General features: G+C 41.3%; 1 protein-coding gene across 1 annotated transcript; it reads right to left on the minus strand.

The window, feature by feature from the left end:
* Nucleotides 1–280: 280 nt before the first annotated feature.
* Nucleotides 281–2419, minus strand: LOC124296945 (uncharacterized). Its single transcript, XM_046747416.1, has one exon. It carries the CDS (start codon nucleotides 2417–2419, stop codon nucleotides 281–283), a length of 2139 nt encoding a protein of 712 aa, XP_046603372.1.
* Between the last annotated feature and the right edge of the window lie 16391 nt (nucleotides 2420–18810).

The raw sequence follows: 18810 nt of genomic DNA on the forward strand, positions 1-18810 counted from the left end.
ACTAGACAGATATATACATTTTTGTTTTTTTAATAAAATTATAAATTCATTGTGCCAATAAGTCAATTTAAATAAAATAAAATGGACAAATATAATGATGGACAAATACACATGTCAAACGTAGTGACTCTTAAATCACAGACTGTACTACTCTCACACAGTGTGATGGTACGTGTGGAGGTCGCATTATCTGTATTGTCAACATGACTCTGTTGTCCATGACTAGTACTGTTCGTATTGTGCGCGAAAGTTCAACCTCTAAGTAAAATAAAAATAATTACTATGACTTCACTAAATCCTTAACATCATTTATCAGGTCACTGTAAATTGTACTGAGATTTTGCGTGTCGGATCTAAAATTGACACAATTCATCGCCTTAATAAAAATCATTTCACTTAGGTTTCTCTTCATGTAATTTTTCTCCAGATCTAAAATCTCCACATCATCGAACTGAAAGTTATGACCATCTTCAACAAAGTGATGTTCCGCTAATGCTGTTTTGTTGTTTTTTATGGACTTCTCAGGTCTGCAGTCAAGTTTGTGTTGTCTCACTCTGGCTTTTAATTTTTGCCTGGTCTGTCCAACGTACCATTTCCCACACGAGCACGGAATCCTGTATACTAGGCCAGATCTATCTTCTTTCTCCACTTTGTCTTTTAGCCGGGAAAATAGATCCTTAACCTTGAATACATTATAGAATACCAACTTGCAGTTGGTGTGCCTGAATAAAGATCCCAGTCTTGGTGACAAGCCTTTTATGTAGGGAAATCTGCTAAACGACCAATTCCTGTTGACATTGTTGCTCCTGATGTTGTTTTTAATCCTCTCGGACACAATTTTCTCACACTTGCTGATGACCTTGTTTGGATAATTGTTAGATGACAGTAATCTTCTAACCATGCGAATACTTTCCTTGGTCTTGTTCACATGACTCAAGCGCATGGCTCTGTTCAAAAACCCTTTTGCAACCCCCAATTTCTGGCTCAATGGATGATTGGAATTAAAATTCAAAATTCTTCCTGAGCTGTACGGTTTCTTGAACCAAGAAGTTATAAGATCACCATCTTCTGATCTTTCTATTAGTATGTCCAAAAAAGGCAACTTCCCGTTATTCTCAACTTCCAAGGTAAACTGGATGTCCTTGTCAACACTATTAAACACATCTAAGATGCTGTCTACTTTATCCTTTGGAACTACTGCGAAGAGATCATCAACATACGACTTAATAATCGGAATTTCAAAGTCAAGGTGAGTCAACGCCATTGAAACAACATAATCTACTGCAATGATGGCAATTGAAGGACTTGCTGGACTCCCCATAGCACATCCTTCCTTCTGAAGGTAAAAATTGCCATCAAACACGAAATATCCCGAGTCGTAACAAAAATCAATAAGCTCTAGTAGAGTAGTCTGGTCCAATTGCACAAATTTCTGGATTTCATCCCACCGCTCAATGATGATTTTCCTTATTAAACTGTTATGAACATTGGTAAAAAGAGATACTACGTCCAGTGATATTAAAACATGGTCTTCGTTTACCTTTTTCAGTTTGATTTGGTCTAAAAAATGAAATGAGTCTGTCACATTATATTTCAGACTCATTACGAACGGTAGCAGACTCTTGTGAACAAAATTGGCGATCTCATAACCTGGTGATCCTATGCTACTGACCACTGGTCTAAGTTTACACCCAGGTTTGTGGGTTTTCCTTGAGCCATAGATTCTTGGTGCCAATGCACTGTAAGTTCGCATTAGCCTACCTTGGATGTTGTCAAGGATACCAATATCTACAAGCTTCTTTATTAAGCGGTTGCTTATGTTTTGTAGCTTTGACGTAGGATCTCTTTTGATCTTTTCATATGTTTTACGGTCGCCAACCAACTTATTCATTTCTGTGAGGTATTCTTCTTTGTACATGACCACTGTTGAATTACCTTTATCTGAGCGCATTACTAAGAGATCTTCATGTTGTTTAAAGAAATTTCTTGTGACTTTGATATTTTTAACTAGGTTGAAGTTTTTCTTGTGATTGCTGTTGCTTCTACGCTGATATTTAATGTGATTTGTCACAATATTTACACCTCTTGCTCTCAGATTATTTCTCACTTCCGTCAAACCCTCGTTGGATAACTCGTCATCTTTCACTTTGTCGATACATCCCTCCAGATCCTTAATAATTGTAACGACCGGTTGATTGATATTCGTTGTTGGTAGTCCATAGTTAAAGTCTAACTCTAAGATCTTCTGGACTTCTGATGGTAAAACTGTATCAGTGAAATTATAAATTCTGTTTCCAACTTTTTGTTCTACATTGTCAGTCATCTTGTCTTGTAGCTTCCCAAACTTTTTGATGTTTTGTTTTTTTATTTTCTTAAAATTGCTCTCGTAGTAATTATGGAGCTTGTTCAAAGTTTGCATCCTTAAAACTAATGGAAAACGGGACTCCACGTTTCTTTTGAGGTTATCTATCGTACGTAGTAAATTATCAATCTTCCACAAGGTAATCTTGATTTCTAGATTTAGTAGCTTGGTTCTAGTACTCAACAATACGTGACTAACTTCTCTTCCAAACGGGTGATCATCTAAACAGACGGTGTAAATGTAGTCCACCTTATTAAAAAAACAAAAATGTATATATCTGTCTAGTCTTATTTAAACATAATTTTGACTTGATGTCATGGACCAGAGGATTTTAACGATGATTCAACCTCAAAAGTAAATATTTTGCAATTTTGTTTAGTTTATTATTTCTGAATTTGTAACTTACATGTATCATGTCTATTGTTTTATGCAACTTAATTTTAAAGTTTATGTACATCTGTTACAGCTTGCCTGATGAAGTTGGAAAATAATTAAAACCAACGAAACGTTGCAAATTTTGATAAATTGAATCTGATCAATTCTGTCCAAGTTCCCGAGAAAATTTATTATTCAGTATCGAATATATTGGTCAAGAAGCGATAAATCTTATCAACAAGCAAACAACTGAAGAGATTGAGATACAATTAGGATAGGTGATAGGTACGAAATACCACGTCACAATGTCTACAAACATTGGGTTTTTTTTGCTCAACACTCTCGGAGCAAATCGTGAACCCCTCGCATCCTTCGGCGGAGCTGCTGAAATTGTCGATCGCCCAGCAGAGGGCCCGGCGCAAGCAGTAAATGATAGACCTTTGGATAATCCCCCGGAGGTTTCGGCAGCTGCCGAACCTGTCAATCCTCCAACAGAGGGTCCGGCCCTAGTTCCTTTACCGACAAAAAAAAGGAAACGTAGAAATCAGGTTGACCTATTGATGGAGGCAAAGGCCCGATTCGGAGAGTCACCTGCCTCCAGAAGATTGCAAAGACATTCATTGGCGAATATGCATGCTTGTGACAAAATAAAACTCGCAAAAAAAAAGTGAAAAAAATCCCGCATCTAAATGTAATTATATTTACGTAATAATTTAACTTAGTTTCCTTTGTTTCATGAGGTATAAAGCCTTGAATTTAAGTTGCGGGTTATTATTATTATTAATATTATAATATTAAAATTAAGTGTTCTCTTTTTATAATTTTATATAATTTTTCACCCATTTTGATACATTTTGTATTTTTTTTTATACAAAATGTCGTAAAAAAATGTTTAAAAACATGCAATAAAAGCTGAAAAAAATTTTCGAAGCATTCATACGGAAAATAATCGATATCACAATATAAAACTCATGAGAAATGAATCTGTACTTTTGTTGCCTTGCGACTACGGAGATGATAACTGATACAAAGTAAAACTGCGTCAGCAAGTTTCATTTTCAATTCTGATGTGGTGATAAATATCGCGCGCCAAGAATTTACCATGAAAGCACGATGAATGGTTTTGGCAGCAGGAGACTTCGTAGTTGACACAGTCCAAATGAAAATATTTCTTTCCGTTGTTGAATCACCCAAAACTTGATTGGACAATTTTATTCAATATCAGTCATCATTTTAAATGATACTGCGTGCGCGCGCGCGCGTTTGTGTGTACCGGGACAATCTCTTGAAACTATTCATACAATACGCATTCGCGAGTTTTATCGGCTCCTCGGGCCGGCTGGCCACTCCGAGTTTCAGCTGTCAAACTCTGTTTCTAGCGGCGATGTAGTTCATACGAATTTTTGAGGTTAGAATCTCAAACACTCGAGGTAGCGACTCTGAAAGTTGATGCTCATGCTCTCTGATAATTGGCTTTATTCCACTGAAATGAGAAATCTGTTTAAATGTTGGGTGCTTGGAAGAAACGCAGCAGGTGGGTGGGAACACTTTATTTGATCACTTTTATTATTTCGTACATTAGAAATAACAACGAAATTTTTTTCTATCAACAGGTGATACGGCCAAAATAATTACATCTCTGATGTTCACTGTTATCTGCCTATCAATTTATCACACGTACAAAGATCATCGCCACTTTCAAGCAACTAAGCGCAACTTTCTCACTCTTGTGATTTCAGGCGGTAATATTGAATTTTATCACTTTTGAAAATGGGACATTAAACCGAGCGTTCAAGAAATTTGAATATCACACTATCTGTGATAGAACTGAATCTTTTTTTTCTTGAAAATAGTTCCATAAAATTTACGAATATTCGATAGTCAATGCATTTCTTCCGATCAATAAATTATTGCTACTATTAAAAATTTTCCATTGATTATCAGAGTTCATTTCGCAAATTTTCAATGATGTTCGATTAAATAAATAAAGGGAACTTAATACTTGATTGAAAATTCAAGTAGTATTAGATTTATTAAAATGATATCTGTATTTCACGTTAGTGCGGTTCGAAACAAAGAAAATCTAATCGGAAGCATAGAACTCAAGAACGTAGATCTCATCCTGTGACACAAGTTGAATATCAACTTTCTCAAAATGCGCCTTAACGTCACAATTAGCTTCAAGGACATTTATGTTCTAGAGTAATGTCAGAACATTATTACGAGGACATTTACTTATCGGATTCAAGATTGTGTCCCTGTTTCATCAAAATAAATGGACATCTAATTTTCAACGAAGTTCATGAAGATTGTTTTCCAAATAATGTCATCCGATACAATATCTTGTTAATAGTCCTCCAAACATCACCTTGTAACAAGGATATTTGGAAAGAGTCCCTTTGTTGCAGGAACCATTGTGAAATTCTTGGTTTTCAATTCGTGCTACTGAATAACTTCTGCGTTTCAGGTTTCATTTCCAATCTCAAAATGAGATTTTTTTTGCTCCAGACAATACTCACATGAAATGCAGAAATAATTGCGGTAAATGGAGATTCCAAAGCTTTCAGTCCTAGCGTAGGACCCTATAAAGAGTCGTGACGGGTTTTGAGTCCGCACTAATTAGGTGGAAGGGGGGAACAATTAGAGACGGGGCGAGGAAGTCGAAACTGATCGAGTAGGTAAAACTTTGTGTCTGTATTTGTGGGGGGAGCGTACATGAGTTGCGATCGGGGGGGGGGAGTCGACTTGAAACTACAAAAGATTATTACAATGAGGTTGTAGACACTAACGGTGGCTGATCACGCCTCAGCCCTTAGCGTCACTTAATTCTAACTCACAGGTACGCGTGGGGTGCGGCGGTGGGGGGGTTGGGGGGGGGGGGGTGTGTAGGGTGACGGGGAGTGTGAGGTAGAAAGGGTTGGTATTGCGGGGCGGGGGGGGGGGGGGGAGATGCAGATCGGCGGTAGATTGCAGGCTAACCTGGTGTCGACGGCGTGCATGTGTAACGGTGTTGAGTGTGGTGTCTGTGTTCCTGGTCTCGTTCTCTCTCTCGTTCTCTTCCTCGTTCTTTCTCTCTCTTCCTCGTTCTTTCTCTCTCTTCCTCGTTCTTTCTCTCTCTTCCTCGTTCTTTCTCTCTCTTCCTCGTTCTTTCTCTCTCTTCCTCGTTCTTTCTCTCTCTTCCTCGTTCTTTCTCTCTCTTCCTCGTTCTTTCTCTCTCTTCCTCGTTCTTTCTCTCTCTTCCTCGTTCTTTCTCTCTCTTCCTCGTTCTTTCTCTCTCTTCCTCGTTCTTTCTCTCTCTTCCTCGTTCTTTCTCTCTCTTCCTCGTTCTTTCTCTCTCTTCCTCGTTCTTTCTCTCTCTTCCTCGTTCTTTCTCTCTCTTCCTCGTTCTTTCTCTCTCTTCCTCGTTCTTTCTCTCTCTTCCTCGTTCTTTCTCTCTCTTCCTCGTTCTTTCTCTCTCTTCCTCGTTCTTTCTCTCGTCACGTCTATCCTGCAGGTAGGGTGCTGTCGCACTGATGGTTGACGCTCGGCTCAGCCGAGCGTCGGTGGGCTTCGGTTAACTTCGGATGTTTCCCGACGGGACGGGACTCACCCGTTCGGCTCTTCCCCGCGGGTTTGGGGTTTGGGGTTTGTTGTGACTTGCACTCTAGGTGCAACGTCACAGAGTGTAATCTTGAATTTGGTTTTGAGTTATCGTGATTATTTATTTATATATTATTTTGAGAGTCGCAAAATCAGCAGCGCTCATTATTGGTTGCATGTGTTGATCAACCATTTCCAACACCACCCCTTCACCCGGGCCACTTGAAACTACAGAATAGAACGAATCAAGACTTTCAGTAGGGCTTGTTAGACTGCGTGGTGCATTTGACTTATGCATTACGGCCGACGCCACACGATCATACTGCGGATTCAGAAACTTTTCTGTTAAGTGAGCAGTCCATACCAGTGCGGTGTCTACCAGTCCGTCAGTCACGAAGCCGAGCCAATCAGGCTCGCTTTTACATTTTCGGCAGTTGACCTGCAATGCGTTGGGACGTGTCAGATTAGTGAGCCATTGGGGGTATGCATCAACCAGGTATTGATAGTTGTAATTGTTGTTCATCACAAGTCCATGTAATGCCGTCTCGTCGGATAAAGTGTAACCCCCCAACTTCAACCCCACGGTTATCAGGCTCAAATCAAGATGTTGCAATTGTATAACACTGACTGAGTGTTTGGTAACACAAGGTGTCTGTGGGGCCACTGTTCTGAAAGTGGGGCCACTGTTCTGAAAGTGGGGCCACTGTTCTGAAAGTGCGGCAAGCGGGGACATCACGAGGTAACTCAACCCATAGTGTAGAAAGCGTAGTATTTGATACTATTCGAGCAGGCAATACTATATAGGGCAGGTGCAAATTAACCTCTTGAGGAAATAGCATTTGGCATCTTCATGATTTTACTGATTATGAGATAAACCTGATCCACCATAACAGCGTGACGTAGGTGGGCTAAGATGTACAATATCCAGATCTTGAACACTAATATACTGTAACAACGGGGGAAATTAAGAAAGGTCTAACAGAATCAAAGAGTTCTCTGTGCGATTTAAGCGAACGCCGAGCCAAAGAAGTCTCACGAACAAAGAATATTTTAGAAAGAAAATAGATGTATTTGGACACGAGCTCTCTTTTTAAAGTCTAGGGACTGACTGTTTTTACAATAATGTCGGTTGACGCAGCAACCTTATTCTTTTTAAAGACATAAGAGGTTTATAAACGTCTTTTATCTATGATGACTACTAGATCATTTTAAAGGAAACAAAACGGGTGATTTCACCCTTTGTAACAATACTACGTATATTACCGTTTAATGCGTGCATCAATTTGTTTCTGTCTTTGTGTGCGGGATGATGTTCTTGCTCGCAGATGTCAAGTTCGGAAATAAAGGCAACAAAACCAGATGTTCGGATCCTGACTGCCACCTTCAGGTGCACAGCTGCACGAGCAGACATACGGTCGGAAACAACAAGCTCGCTCCTTGGATCGATTAGGGACCATATGTATTCGTCAGCTACGCACGCAGATGACGACCTTGGGAATCCTTGATCTTTTGAAACCACGTCCGTTGGCTTAGGTTGTGACACACCAAACTCCTTTATTATGACGCTCACCGCATAGGAGTAAGTAGCGGCAAAGCAATATAGGTTTGAACCTTGGGATAAATATAAGGTGCTGCGAATAGCGGGGCCCAATTCAGGATACGCGGAATATAACAACCCAGAGACCTTCCGCAAAGCTGATTTGGCATCTGGTGTATCCTTGATAGTTGCACTAGAGCTGATGACCGCCCGGATACCACGCCGGGAGGTGGAGATATTTCTTCCAACAGCATACAAAAATTCACCAATGTGCGAGTAAACGCCGCGACAAATCACATTTCGAATGTATGACATAAGCCTGCTAGCGTTAGATTGTGAAGGGGAAGAATGATATATGCGGAGTGCAGCGTAAACGCTGTGGTTGTCACCACTCCTTAGACCAGGTTGGTCGACTCTGATAGTACGGGGGTCTAAACTCACATGACCCCGTAAAAACCGGGTGCCAAAGTAGTAAGCTAGCTCAGCTCGATATTCTAGCTTATCTTCCATGTTCAACGCAAAAGAAGAGGCACCGTTGTCGGAATACATGCTGCCTATCATCCTCGCGATACTCCCAACAGTTTCTCCACAGACACGAACGAACTCCAACTCCGGCATAGTTTCTAGAAATACCTTCGCTAGTAGCGTCATTTCCTTGGTATCCATTCTGTTAACCGTAAACACAATCAAGCTAAACATGGAGAATGGTTCCACCTTAATCACTTCGCACAATTCATCAATATCTGACCGGTGGCAATGCTTCAGTCGGTATATAACCTCACCCAACTCGTTACGTAGGCCCATGGAATGCAAACTGATTATAAGGGGTCTCCCCCGCTAAGTGTGACATTGTGGATTAAATGATAATCATAAATATATCTAATGATATATGTGATTGATAATTAATAATATGACCAATAACAGCAACACGGGTAGTCAGTCCGATTGGAGAACCAGTCAAGCAATAAAACACTGAATAGTATGATTAAATAATGACGCTAATACGTTGTGTCAAACCACCTGAAAGATTAATGAACCTCCGGTTCTAAGTGACACTATTACAAGGTGTCGGTTTGATGAGTATGTGTTGAGTAACCATAAACGTTTACTCTAGCACATAAACCGCCTTGCCCGACGGTTCTGACCAGCACTCCAGAACTATGTCTCGCTTCAGTGTACGGCTCGGCAACCGCACAGTACCAGTTATGAAGAGTGACAACTGCTTGTACTTCGCTAAGCTTTGCTGCTCAAAGTTCAAGATACCAATAGCTATCCTTATCACGTTATCAACTACATGGTGGTCGGTAGCTGATTAGATAACCATTGGAATCTATCACCGCTTTCATGTGTCGGGTCATCGACACTATTAAAGCTTCGGTGTACTTCTACATTTCCTCGCAACGCTTCCGAGCCTGCATCGACTTGAGCTCGAAGTTCTTCGACCGTTTCACCATGAACTGATCGAAATCTCCGGACAATCTCCGACCGAACATTTTCCATCGCATTGAGGTCCGGAGATTTAGGCGGCCAATTAAAACGGACTACGTCTGGTTGGGCGGCGTACCACTCGTGAACGATTCGTGTCGTATGCACGGGGCTGTTCTCGACGATATTTACAATCTGCATTTCGTTTGCGAGGTAGACCATTCTCACGGCAGAAATCACCGATGAATGGAGATTTTGAACATATTCTGGAGCATTCATCATGCAGGTAGCTGCCCGTCAGTCCACTCAGACCTCCTTTCGTAAAACACCCATGATACGCTAAGCGGGTAACGCGTCCGCTAGCTTCATTTGAAAGACAATTTTCATGATTACAGCACTACCCAACTTTCCTCCACACCCTAAAGCGACCATCCTTGTCTGAAGAGAAAACTAGTTCGTCGGTGTAGATCACATTCTCATATTCATTAGCATGCATCGGTAAGCATTGAAGGGCAAAGCCCACTCTCTGCTCCGGATACCATTCGGTTTGGGCGAATGTTTTGGCCGCAATACGGCTCCTCAGCCCTGCCTCCCCTTCCCTCTACGGCGAATCAACTTGGCCGAGACATCAAGTCGTAGACGACTTGCCACCACATGTGCTGGATCCCATCTATTGGCGTTGAAGTCGTCTACTATCCCAACGTCCTGTTCGGCAGTAGTGTTTCTGCCCCTTCGATTAAATTTACGGCTATCCTGCACCGCACCCAATCCACCGTTGGTAAATTTACGAACATAGCGTTCACAGCTAGATTTCCTACGTCCAACGGCAACTAGAATCGCAAAAGCCATTCAAAGAAATTGAACGATGTTGAACAGAATTAGTAATTGGTACATTGTGTAGTAAGGAGGCAAAGTAGGCCTTTCAACACTGAGCCCGAGTTTAGTTTGCAATACACGACGTATAGGCGAGCGCGTGTACGACCGGAAGGCTAATGGCGTGTGTGAGCCGTCGAAAACGAGTATTGCAAACATTCGATGCGTTGAAATACCCTGCCTCCGTGGTAAACACGGTACTTCATACAATGCAAGCATGTTTTACAAGGTTTTTAATGAAAGCAGAATTCAGGAACTTGTAACGCCTAACAGATGAAAGGAGTACGTATTCAGACACTTTTGATGCGCAGGAGTAACAAGCAGTGTACGTATTAGTGTACCGTATCGCTAAAATAGCTACTGCAAGTACCTAATACTGTCATTAAAACCGCTTGAAACATGCTTGCGTTGTATGATAGTATATTGTGGACCTAGGGAAGAAACGTCGAGTTCGCCTCCGGGTGTGTGGCATGCTGCTAGAGCGGCGCGGGGAGAGAGGAGACTCGATGAGCCTTCGGCGCCGAGTCGCGCCGAACGTGAGGGCAGCAAAACCACGCTAAGCGCCGCAAACGGCGCGTCCGTGATTCAAACGTTATTTTTGTGAATACTAAGGCTTCGCCCCTGCGCGCTTCGCGCGCCATCTTCATCTCGGCGCTACGCGCCTCACTATTTCCTTATGCATTGTCTAATAGACAGGCGAATTCCTTCATGTTGATTTGATGACAGGTCTGCAACTGTTGATCGGTTGTTTCCGATCAACCCGACATTGCTATTGGCTCCCTATGCAGGTCTGCTCAGATTATTTTCGTAAACGAATCCACTCACATGTACAAAACTCCCGATGCCATGCAACTCCAATTGCATTCGGCGACTTATTTTGCTATAGTTATTATTTACAGATTTTTTTACGTATATCTACGTATAGAGATATAGAGTCTACTGCGTCTGGTTTATAAGTACAAATAATTGATATCAATCCTTTGTTTTTTCAAATAAATTTACTTAACATTTTTCACTTTAAATTTAGTTCGAAGTTGACTTCGAAACTCATTGATTGATGGAAAATTTCGATCTTCGCTTTCGCTCGTCTAAGCTCAGAGTAGATTCAATTGTTTATTTGCGAGTTTCCCCAGAAACTCCTTTCGCCCGAGTCAGTTCCCGTTCTCGTGAGGAAGAATCGAACATTTCTTTAGAGCTCCTCAGAACTATTCATGAGGTTCATGAGGATTGGTTGATAAAACAAACCTTTTTTTCTTTATCAGCTCCCATCTTGGTTATTAATGCAGAAGCTACGGCTGATCAAGTTTTTAAAGATTTTTGTACTTCCTTGACATGCGTAGGTTAACCTATACTTACTTTATGAAGGAATAAACCTAATTAAGTGAAATAATTAAGTGAAAGATAAATAAAAAAGTAAAATAGATTTTCTGCGTTGTACCTAACGCTTAGTAGGAATCGGGTTTCGGTCAACTTGATCTTCTGCGTTGTACCTAACAATCTCCCCGAGCGTTGCTCTGTAATTAAGAGAGAATAATATTAAGATAGGCTTGATTTTTTACGGAATTAGAATTGAATTAGTTCTCATTAATTACAAACTTTTCAAAGAGCTTACATTCGTTGTCATCAAGGCGGAGCAAGATGCGGGCACAGTTCCTTGGACCGTTAAGATCCCATTATTGCGCGGACCGATGTTGAGCTGTGAATACGTACTTCGGTCAAATCAAAGTGTACACTGTCTCCGTCGCCGGTGAAGAGTAGCGAGAATTGTGTTTCATTTTGTGATCCGATCCGGTGTGGATGAATTTGTTCTTCGCGATACACGATTAAACATATCTTAAAAATGTCCGCAGCTGCAGCTAATTCTGCTTCTCCCCCGTATATTCCATTTTTATTCATATGTGATTCGTAATCACCAGGTGACCTAATCACAGCACCGTTTGACTCATTACCTGTAATAAAACCCGCAAATGTAGACCAATTATCCACTTTATTTGAAACGATACTCAGTCTTGAGTGCCGTATACACGATACGCCAACGCGCGAAAAAGACAATTCCCGTCGGGAATCTTCTTGACAATTTTCGTTTGTATGTTCATTTTTTGCGCGTCAGAAACAGATACCTATAAAGATATTTGTCAAAGACTCATAAACAGCCGATGACAGCTGTCAAAGGAAGTTTTGTTTGCTAGATGCTTTTTGTTTTGTTTTCGGGATCTCACCCCACCGCCAACTTCATGCGTATACTATTGTTATAATCTTTTTCTACCTGGTCATTTGTTTGAAACTTTCTTATTAGATAAAGAGACATGCACAGCAAGAGCCGGTGGGGGGGAATCGTTCTTCTTTTAGGAAGAAACACGCATTCTCTCCTTCCGCGTTTCAGTACACGGAAAAAAAAATTCAGCTCGTGGAACTAAATATTAGATAGTTACTTGTAAACAGTTCGTCGAACTAAACGTTCTGTTATTGGAAGAGCACTGCATGGTTCGTATAACTGACCGTTAGTCAGCTGTCACAGCTGTACGTTGTTCAGCTCTCTCAGCTAAACAGCTTCGTTCGAAGAGCTAGACCAGAATTTTTCGGCTCCGCTCACAGCGCTTATTATTAAATAGTACAATTATATTGCTATTAGTATTATTTTTCATCATTATTATCATTATTTATTCAGTGTCATTTACATATTTGAATGGACTATTTAAACAATTATCTATCAACTGTATTTAAATCATACTCATGAAATTTGAAGGTTATGAAATATGTCAACGCACCAGAGCACAGCGCAACTTACAGCTCTTGGAGCAAAACCATTCAGCTGTGAGAGCTGAACAACTTGCAGCTATCAGAGCTGACTAATATATAGTTGCTGTAACTACAAGATAGACCGTAGAGTGCGTATAGTTACTGGAGCTGTAGAATACAGCTCGCCGAACAGAATTTTTTTTTCCGTGTAAGTCAGTTCATTAGTCCGTTCTGTGCTTATGTTGAGATAACTTTTCCTTGTCAAAAAATGCTTTACCTGATATTTGGGAAAGAGATAGCCCTGCTTGATACAAGCCTATAATGCGTCCCTAATCTTCCGGTGAAATAGTAACCACATCGATAAGCATACCTGTAAAAATAACGTAATTAATAAATTGAACAATTAGATTCCAACCACTGAAAGAAAAGATTATCGCATACCTGTTGATTGTATCTATTGTCTCCAATCGACTGAATATTGCTACGATTTCGTATTTTGTCGATTTTATTGTCGTCATGACGACAACGTAAATTTTCATACGTTATAATTGCATTTGTTTTCACCACCTCATGGTATAACCCAGAAAACTTATGAACTAACTGCAACGTCGTTTTCCTTGTGGGCAATATCTGAAGAATACGGCGGGTGGGTTAGGACTTCCCAGTTCAGTGTTTGTAGATCTATATGTTTTCACTAGTTTTGCAACATGTGGTCAAAGCATTGTTGTGCAGGAAAATAACTTTATCGTACCTTTCACTCCGTTTTGGCCGTTTTTCCTTCAATGCACGACTCAAGCGCATCATTTGTGATCGGTAACGATCGTCAGTGATGATTTCATTCGGTTTTAACAGTTCATAATAAACTACACCCTGTTGATCCCACCAAATACAAAGGAGGAGCTTAGACCCATGAATATTACGTTTTACAACTAATGATGGTGATTGTCTGGATTGACCCATGATTTTCTACGCTAAGGATTGTTATAATGAATCCACTTTTCATCACCAGTAACAATCTGATATGAAAAACTTTTTCTCTTGTGTTGTTGAAGTAGTAATTCACAGGTCAGGAAACGCCTTTCAACGTCCCTCGGTTTTAATCCATGTGAGACCCAATATCCATCGTTTTTGATCATTCCCAAAACCTTGAGGCGTTTTCCTACAGTTGATAAATCAACCTCCAACGATGTAGACAACTCGTCAAGAGTTTGAGATGAGTTTTCTTCAAGTAATTCCTCCAATCCTTCATTTTCAAATTTTTTGGCTATACAGGTCCTTCCTTGTCTTGCCAGTTAGAATCACCACTTTCGACACGTTTGCACAGCTAAAGCATGTTTACCATAAACTGCCGTCAAAACCTGATGACTGTCCGCTACACTTTTATCCATATCAAAATAATGAAGTGAAGTTCTCCGCAAAAGGACTTTATTTGGCACAAATTTCGACATTTCAATAATTGCAACTTGTTATTAACATTTGTAAGATGAGATGTGTCATGAAAATAGCAGCTAATAACAGCTAATAACAGCTAATTTACGATAATCTGTTTCTGAAGGTGAAAACATGATATTGTAATATCTACGCTATCCCTTGTAAAACTCTACGAATTAAGTCCAACACTTGATAACTCGCTGATTTTATGTGTCAACAGATTTGTAATTAAATTATGATCGAAAAGAAATAGTGAGAATAAACTGAATTAACGAAAAATAACTTCAATAATGTTCGGTACTACCTAGCCCAATATACTTAAGCAATAGTTACAAAAGTTTGTCATATCACTGAACTGACTCATAAAATTTTCCACACCGTGAGGGGAGGCGATCCCAAGTCAGGTTTTGCTCTACGGCATTTTTTCACGTGCCATAAAGAATGCGTATCGACTGTTGCAACAAGAAACCATGCTTGAAAAGGTAGCCAAAGAGACGAGGCCTGGACACGTTCGACGAATTCGGGACCTCGGACGACGATTCGGACCATGAAAGAAGTCCCATGGCTCATAATGGGCAACCATCCTGCTTACGGTCCGACGCGTGTTAACAGACAAGTTTGCGTCTCGACTTGCGCGTTCAAAAGATCGGTTAATTTCGGACCTGTTGTTGGGGCTGAGTTGTTGAGAACTAGAACCTGCAACGTTAGTAGTTTCCACTCGAATATTTTGTTGTCGAGTAGGCGAAGTGCGCGGAGTATCAGGCATACGTCCGTGCGATTGATATGCGCGCGGTAATGCGACAACGGTGGTAGTAGGTCGCGATATAAGACCCGGGTTAATTGGTGTGCGATTGGACACGCTCACAGGCAATCTTGTACCAGGAGATTTTCTAGGATTAACTTTAGCGTTTTGACCTTCGTGCATAGCAACATGCAGCAAAATCGCTATACCTACAACTTCACGCTGATACCGTGATGTCGAGTTCTCTGCGATTAAATTTAAACCTTCGTTAGTACGTAATTGGAATTCACTGAATTATAAAGTAAATTTATATAAAATTCGCTGAGCATTTGCCGCGGTATGAGCAATACCGTATTTGGAATTCACTGAACATACTAATGAATTTATGTGACAAATTAACAAAGAAATTCGATAACAGACCATTAAAATAAAAAAATCTACTGTGGCAAAAGTGATTAGTATTTATGTGTATTAATTTCACTATACAATTTAGAATAAAGTATCATACCTGGTACGCCCGTGAAGTGTTTTTACCTCGAATGATGATTTCAGTACGAACTAAACGTGCTAGCCACTTAAATTGTTCTGGCGCGTACTGACATCATTATCCTTGTCCTAATAACACCTACTTTACGGGCATGCCGCTAAAAGTACTATTATAGATAAAATTGTCGGCTGCCTGGCTCCACTGGTCGCCGATAATTGACCACAGCCTGAAACTGCAAAAAAAATCACCATCTCGAAACATCGGGATTCATAAGATTCATCCTCAGGTAAGAGACAAGTTAAATTCTGTGACAGAATCTGTCGTGATGGGCACATAATTTTTTAGGTGTTAAATTCTCGTCCCTGTTAAATTCTCGTCCCTGTTAAATTCTCGTCCGTGTTAAATTCTCGTCCGCTGATGACGTGATGAATGAAAAAATGGCTATTATTTTTGTCCGAAAAATTTACGACTATGGTATTGTACTTCCACGACAACTATACCACATTGAGGGGGAAGATCCGGTGCAATTTTTAGTTAATCCTAAAGGGTTCATACATTCTTTTGAACTTGCATTGCGATTGAGAAGTGTCCTTGATTTAATTCAATGATTCGATGTTATTACAGTTACTAAATGACAAACATCGGACGGCACTCTCTTTCGTCTTTGATACTGCTGACTAACCGTTCTTTGCAAAATTATTTTATCGGTCTGAAAAGTGACGTTTTGTATGTGGCTCTGAAAAGCGGTGATTTTGACGATTCCTCACGGGGATAGCAGTTGTTCGAAGTGTCCGCCGTTTTCTTACAGGCAAAACCTGCAACGTTCGACCAGCTGGCCAATTGCTGCACAAACAATTTCCGGCGTCACCGTCGCCGTTGCCTCTACAATTTTTGCCTCCAAGGCTTCCACAAAAAATTCGGTGTGTCCTTGTACACGAATTCTTTGATCAGACCCCAAAGGCAATAAGCTAAAAGATTCAGATTGAGTGATCTCGGTGGCCAAGCGGTGGGACCCTCACGGCCTATCATCTATCCAGAAACCGTTCGTTGAAGAATTGTCGAGTGCGGACACTGAAATGCCCTGGAGCACTGTCGTGCTGGAAGAACATTACCGCTCGGCGTACGAGGGGACGGTCTTTAAGAAGATCCGGAAGCTGATATTCAAGAAAATGCCGGTACGTATCACCATCTGACCTTCTTAAAACGCAGATACCAATCTAATCATCGCGTCGTATCAAGTAGTTGCATAATGAATCCACAATGCTCATTGAATCGTTTATTAGTCAAATATTCAATATGAATCCAATGTCTCGATTTTACTAATTTTACCAAGGTTGTTTTTCTCAACAGCAGAAAAGTGGTTTTCACTGAATTTTCAAAAATCCAGCCAACGAGACGGTAGAAATGTGGTATATCTGTATTCGAGCACTATCTAGCAAGCTTACCAAGTCGTCGTCGATCATGCCCCACCCCACACGTTGAGGCTCCAACGAACCTGGTTTCTCGACTCCCGAATATCGTGTGGGTATTCTTCGGCCCAATGATTGATGTTATGGCAGTTGAATACTCCATCGCGATCAAAATTTTACTCGTCCGTAAACAGAATATTAAATACGAACAACGGGTCCGCTTCGGTTTGTTGCAAAACCGACGTGCAAAACATTCGTCTCGCGGCACGGTCGTGCCCGTGCAACGCTTGTCCCTTCTTCGTGTGGTACGGTCGCAAATCGTTCGATCGTAATACTCTGTGGACGGTCGAGTTGTGCGTTTCGTGTTCTGCTGCCAAACCGCGTCTACTTTCACCGGGCACTCTGGCCATATCCTCGAGTGTACGTTCCTCGAACTGGACCGTCCGTCTAGATACCGGACGTCTAGCTTTGGATTGGTTTGGGATACAGGTGCCGGTTTCAAAAAGACTCCGTTCCAAGCGCCTGAACGTTTTCGTGTTCGGATGTCTTCTTCGCGTTCGGATGTCGTCTTCGCGTTCAGATGTCGTCTTACGGGAAAACGGACTGTGTACGCACGATCTGCTGCCCCCGCAACGTTGTCACACGTTCCCATCATTACCATCCGAGGGGGAATTCACTCCAAAAATCAGTTGTACACTTTTGTTTGGAATCAATTGGTAGTCCCCAGACATCGTTATGAATAAATCGTCATGAATAAATCGTCATAGTATTTTTAAAACGATAGATGGAGTTTGACGTGCATCAAAATCAATCGGATGTAAACTCGACTTTTCACCGTTTTTGGGACGCCATTTTCGCATCACAGGATCGCTAAAGCTCAGATTTATTTGCAATAAGAAGCATTCATTGGAGTTGTATTTAATATGAGTGTTTAGTAAAAAGTAACTTATTTTGCGTTTCATGTTTGGTTTTGCCAGCCTTTCGTGTCCGCCGATAGCCATAACTTGCTTATCCTCGAGACCCCACGGGACTATTGTACATATTGTCAACAATAAACAACACAATGAGAAAAATACAATGTGCCTTTTTAGATGATAACGATTCCTATGTTGTTCAAACATCAGATACAGTGTTGTGTGCGGTAGCAAACAAAAAGAGTTGACGTCCCACTATTTTTGTGATATTATTTTCACACATCCAAGGCTCAAATTTTTTTTGTTTTGAACCCTCCATTAACAATAATCAAGATTGGTGAGTTTCACGTTGTCAATCATTGAAGATTTGTAAAAAGAATCATATCTGACATTTCATTCCTGGTTCCGTTGCCTGAGGAGATGGTCGATGTGCCCTCCGTTCTGCTGGACAGTGAGTGCGAGCCGTTTCCGGATCGACCCTCGCACCCGTTGCATCTCCCTAACAGGAATAGCGGCACACGCTTCGGCGATGCGGTGGCGCATGTCGTGTTTCGTTGTGAGGGCCCGTTCGTTGACGATGTCCTTGATTCTACTTCTGAACCAGAAATCACAGACGGTAAGATCTGGTGAGCGCGCTGGCCACCTAATCGGACCTCTCGTACCGATCCATCGCTCCGAGAACATGGCGTCCAGGATTGCCTTGTTCTCGTTGCTGTTGTGGGCAGGGGCCCCGTCCTGCTGCCACCAAACCTCTTCCATACGGATGGGGTTTCCGTCCATCAGGCGGGTGAGTTCCTTGGTGAGTACGGTCCTGTACTTGGCAGACGTCAGATTTCCGTCGACAGAAATGAGCCCGAGGATCCTGTCCTGTAGTACTCTAACTCAGACGTGGAGCTTCCAACGGTGCTGGTTATCCTGTTCGACGATCCAGTGTGGG

This window comes from Neodiprion virginianus, chromosome 2 (genome assembly GCF_021901495.1).
Source record: "Neodiprion virginianus isolate iyNeoVirg1 chromosome 2, iyNeoVirg1.1, whole genome shotgun sequence".
In the NCBI taxonomy this organism is placed as follows: domain Eukaryota; kingdom Metazoa; phylum Arthropoda; class Insecta; order Hymenoptera; family Diprionidae; genus Neodiprion; species Neodiprion virginianus.

Bases quoted from the DNA above. Each gene is read 5' to 3' on its own strand.
- LOC124296945 (XM_046747416.1), bottom strand. From the start codon at position 2,419: ATGCAAACTTTGAACAAGCTCCATAATTACTACGAGAGCAATTTTAAG.